At 53.7% G+C, this 4,331-nt stretch overlaps 1 protein-coding gene across 1 annotated transcript in view; it reads left to right on the forward strand.

Moving 5' to 3' along the window:
• The first annotated feature begins 742 nt into the window (after positions 1 to 742).
• Positions 743 to 4,331, forward strand: part of Dmrt3 (doublesex and mab-3 related transcription factor 3) — a 12,549-nt gene continuing 8,960 nt past the window's right edge. Inside the window, exon 1 of the mRNA XM_005352091.1 lies at positions 743 to 1,211. Coding sequence (XP_005352148.1) covers positions 743 to 1,211 — 469 coding nt within the window. The remainder of the gene's footprint in view (positions 1,212 to 4,331) is intronic.

The following is a 4,331-nucleotide window of genomic DNA, read 5'->3' on the forward strand; positions in this document are numbered from 1 at the left end:
TTTGTATCCCACCCTCACAGTAATCATAACTGTGAATGTCAGTGATCGGGTTCCTCTGCCTTCTCACTTTTACCCGTTGCCCTCAGGGGCCAGGATTGTCCGATCTCCCCGCCCCCCCCCCCGCGCCCCCATCTGCCCAGCGTGCCGGTTGTACCGCAGCGGCGCAGTCCCTCCCGCCGCGGGAAGGGATAGTGGAGAGGTGGGGGGGGGGCTGTAAGCGCCCCCACCAGAGAGGCCGGGCTGGTTGCAGGTGGCCAGAAGGTGAGGTGCCGGAACCAGAGGGGTGCCCGGGAGGAGGAAAGCGTGTGTGGGGAGTGCAAGGAGGCTGGGACCCCAGGGGTGGGGGTGGCGGTGGGAAGGAGGAGGGGCGTGGGGGGTGGGAGGCGGCGGAAGAGGTGCTGGGTCCTGCCAGGGAGGAAGGGAACAGTAGAGGGGCTGGCTCAGACTTTGATCAGTGCTCTCACCGGCTCTTTGCCGCGGCCGGAGAGTCTCGGCGTAGGAGGACCAGCGGGAGGAGCTTGCATCTTCAAGAGCCGGGGGACAGAGACGCGGCCAGCGTGGGGACAAGAGGGCCACCAACCAGCCAGGCGGCTCAGGCTGCGAGCGCCTCCGGGGCCGGGGAGACTGCCAAGGTACCTCCAGCCGCCGCCGATCTTCCGAGGCCTCCGGGAACAGGCCTCCTCGCTCTGCGGTCCAGCTCCTGTCGTCCTGCTGCCGCCGCCGGCCGGGGGGAGCCCTGGGCATGAACGGCTACGGCTCCCCCTACCTGTACATGGGCGGCCCGGTGTCGCAGCCGCCGCGGGCGCCCCTGCAGCGCACCCCTAAGTGCGCTCGCTGCCGGAACCACGGGGTGCTGTCCTGGCTCAAGGGCCACAAGCGCTACTGCCGCTTCAAGGACTGCACCTGCGAGAAATGCATCCTGATCATCGAGCGGCAGCGGGTCATGGCGGCTCAGGTGGCGCTTCGCCGGCAGCAGGCCAACGAGAGCCTGGAGAGCCTGATCCCGGACTCGCTGCGGGCTCTGCCAGGGCCACCGCCGCCCGGGGACGCCGCTGCTGCCGCCGCCTCGCAGTCGTCGCCAGCCTCCCAACCGTCCCAGCCAACAGCGCCACCTCGTCCGGCCGCCGAGCTGGCTGCAGCCGCCGCGCTGCGCTGGACCAACGCCGCCGAGCCCCAGCCCGGGACGCTGCCTGCGCAGCTCGCCAAACCAGGTGAGAGCGTCGGCGGGGAGGGAGTCAGCCTTGAGCAAGGAAACTTCGAGTGCCCTCGGGGATCCGTGTGGAAGGCCGAGGGCAAGTGTGCGGGACGTTGACCGGGTAGGGCCTACCTCTCCAGCTGACACCCGTTCTTACTCCCTGGGAAAAGTGAGTCTGGAGAGTCTGAACCCGATGCCCGTGGAAGCCAGGAGCCCAGCAGAGAGGCCGGCCAAACAGCCTGGTCTCCCGGTGCCTTCTTTGGGTTGAAGGGAGAACTTAACGTCAGTTTTGCAAACAATTTGTAAAACGGTGTCTGGAGAGGTACGCCTTTAAATACGCCGTGATGAGGCGGGTTTTCCACAGGGAGGGGGACTCTCATTTGGGGGTGAGTAGTCAGGGCCCAGTGCTTTGCTATTTCTAGGTGAATCTTGCCTTGGCCGGGACACGGGAGCAAAAAGGCGCCGTCTTTAAATTAAAGGAACTCATACGTTTTTAAACTGGGCTAAGAGGACTCAAGACTTAGAATTCGGTAGAAAAAAAAAAAAGAATTGCCTTTTAAGAACTATAGATAAAAGGTCCCTGAAGTCTTCAAAGTTAACTCTTTTTGTCGAACTACCTCTTTGGTCCTTTAATTTCCGCTTGAAGAAATTAAAAACAAAACGTGTCATACAGTGGGGAAAACCTAACAAGTGCTTTTCCAGGCTTGGGCGGGCTCGGCCCGCTGTGGAACAAGGGAGGGCTTTCTGGGCTCCCTGCTTCCTTCTGTTCTCCTTCCTTTCTGAAATACTTTTATTTGAGGTGGGATGAGGTAATGAGGAGGGGGGGGGGATTCTGAGCTCTGAAAGTGGGCAGATACCGATTTCCACCTAATTCTGTCATTCTGGCTCCTTCCTGAGTCTGGCTGCCCCCGTTTAAAGCCTCTTCTTCACTTTCCTCGGAGGGAACTCCTGGCCCCTCTCATAACCAGAATTCAGCAGATGTAAGTTCTGGGGTTTCTCCTCACTGAGGAAAGGTACAAAGGAAGCCACAAGCCCATCTCTTCTGAACGGAGTGCCCTGGAATTAAGAGTGAAAGGTCCCAGAGCACTGTGCTGAACTGCTGAAGATAAACGCTCGCTCGTGTGCGGTGAGGTAGCTGGGCAGGCCAGTCTGGCCTTCTGACTCAGTTAGCTCTTCAGGCCTGAAGTTCAGAAAGCAGTTTGGCGACAGCGGTTTTTGTGGATAGTTAACTACAGGGGGCATGTAAGTATTTCTTTGAAGCACTGCCTCCTGGTCTCCCCATAGTTGTGGATTTGCCCCGGAGAAGCTAGAGGGAAGAGGGTTTTCTGATTTTTCTCCTGTCCTTCAGGTGAGACTATTTAGGAGAGTTTGGTCTCAGTTCTAGGGGTGACTCCATGCTGCTACTATCTTTTAATTTTCCATCCCAGTTTCCCTGGCTCTAGGGCAGGAGTCCTCAAGAGTAGAGCAGCAGAAGTCTTAAGTTAAAATTCGAGGGTTTTTTTTTTGTTTGTTTGTTTTTTGCAATGCTCATTATGAGCTCCTCTTGTAGTGCCCTAACCTTGAGTTCTGTGGTCTTTGTTCAAGAGGGAATTTCTTCAGCATCGTGTGGTCCTCCTCAGATTATTCTCTAAAATTTATGTAGTGTCACAAAACCTAAAACAAGCTGAGAAAGACTTGGGTGTGAGCAACTAGGAGGCCAAGCTGAAGCAACAGCAGGGCCCAAGCTTTAGGAGAACGGAAAAGGGCAAAGAATTTCAACTGGACGAACCAGGCTCGGTCCTGTTTTCTCTCACTCTGCTTCCGCAGAATCCTCAGGGGTAGCCTGAGCCTCCAAACTGAGAACAAGTAATTGAGAGGGGGAAAAAAGAAGAAAGATAATTTCCAGAGACTAAGCTGTACGGGACCAAGGGTTCAGTTCCCAGCTGGTCACAGCAGATTTGAACATTCACCAACTTTTGTTTTCTTTCATCAATTGAATTCCTTTAAGGAAAAAAAAAAATCATCAGTTGGCTTGGGGGAGGTTTATCAAACAAAACTAGTTATAATTTTTTCACTAGGAACACAAACAAATGGGTTGGTTCTAGGCAACGCATAAAAAGGCGACTCTGTTGGGCGTCAACATTAAAATTAATTAAAATAACATTGAAATGGGGTAGTCAAATTAAAACTCCTGGCTGAGACCGCCTGTTGCTGTGCTCCTGTACTTCTTTGCGATGGATTTGTGTGCGTTGTGCCATGCATCTTTAAAAGCATATTAGATCTTCCCGGATAAGTTAGTCCATTCCGCGCAGAGAGGAAGTGCGGCCCTGGGATGGAAGGAATATCGTCAGTGCTCAGTTCTAGTCTCTAGCAGTCAGCTAGCAAATCGCTCAGGTCTGCTCCTTCCTTAACTGGATTTTGATAACCTGGTTGGACTAGTTTTTGCCAGGTAGAGGGCCTCCCTTATGTAGCTATGAAATGGGTTGTTCTTGAAAACAAGCGCAGGTGCACGGAGTCTGGAGTCGTCCCTTCTCTGAATCTGTGAGAAAAGCGCAGGCCTTAAGAAGGTTGTTGGCTAGGCATCATGGGAGAATCCCCACACAGTTCAGGGAGAGACTTGTGAATACCAAAACTGGGTTTTCTAACTGGACGAAATCTTTTCTTCAGTCCTCTGAGTTTGAGCACCACTTTCAATGCGAGTTTAAGATTCTTCTGACTGCTCTGGCTATGGGTTGAAATATTTTTTTAAATTGCAGTCTTTTTCTGCCTAGGTTACCTTCTCTGACTGACCTGTAATTAGTTAGATTTTGATTGTACCCTAGTTTCTAACTTAGCCTTCTCTATAAATACTATATGGAATTCACCTTCTCTGCTCCCTTTCTGTCACCTCTGTCCCTTGCCCCCTGACAACATCGCAGGAAGCCTAGCCTCTCACAGCTGTCTGGGCTTCTGATTCAGCAGACTCATCCCGTCAAGCCAGCTTTTCCAGACCCTGGGCTCTGGGCTCTGGAGATGAGGAAATTTAAGGGTCATGGCCAAGGTGAGACTCTGCAATCACAGGTCCCTTGTAGCTGACTTCCTCATCAGGGACTTTTCTTCTAGAGGAGGATCCTGGGTGACCATAGGAAAGATCTGTGGCTGGAGAATCCTCCTTGGT

This window comes from Microtus ochrogaster, chromosome 8 (assembly GCF_000317375.1).
Source record: "Microtus ochrogaster isolate Prairie Vole_2 chromosome 8, MicOch1.0, whole genome shotgun sequence".
NCBI classification, from domain to species: domain Eukaryota; kingdom Metazoa; phylum Chordata; class Mammalia; order Rodentia; family Cricetidae; genus Microtus; species Microtus ochrogaster.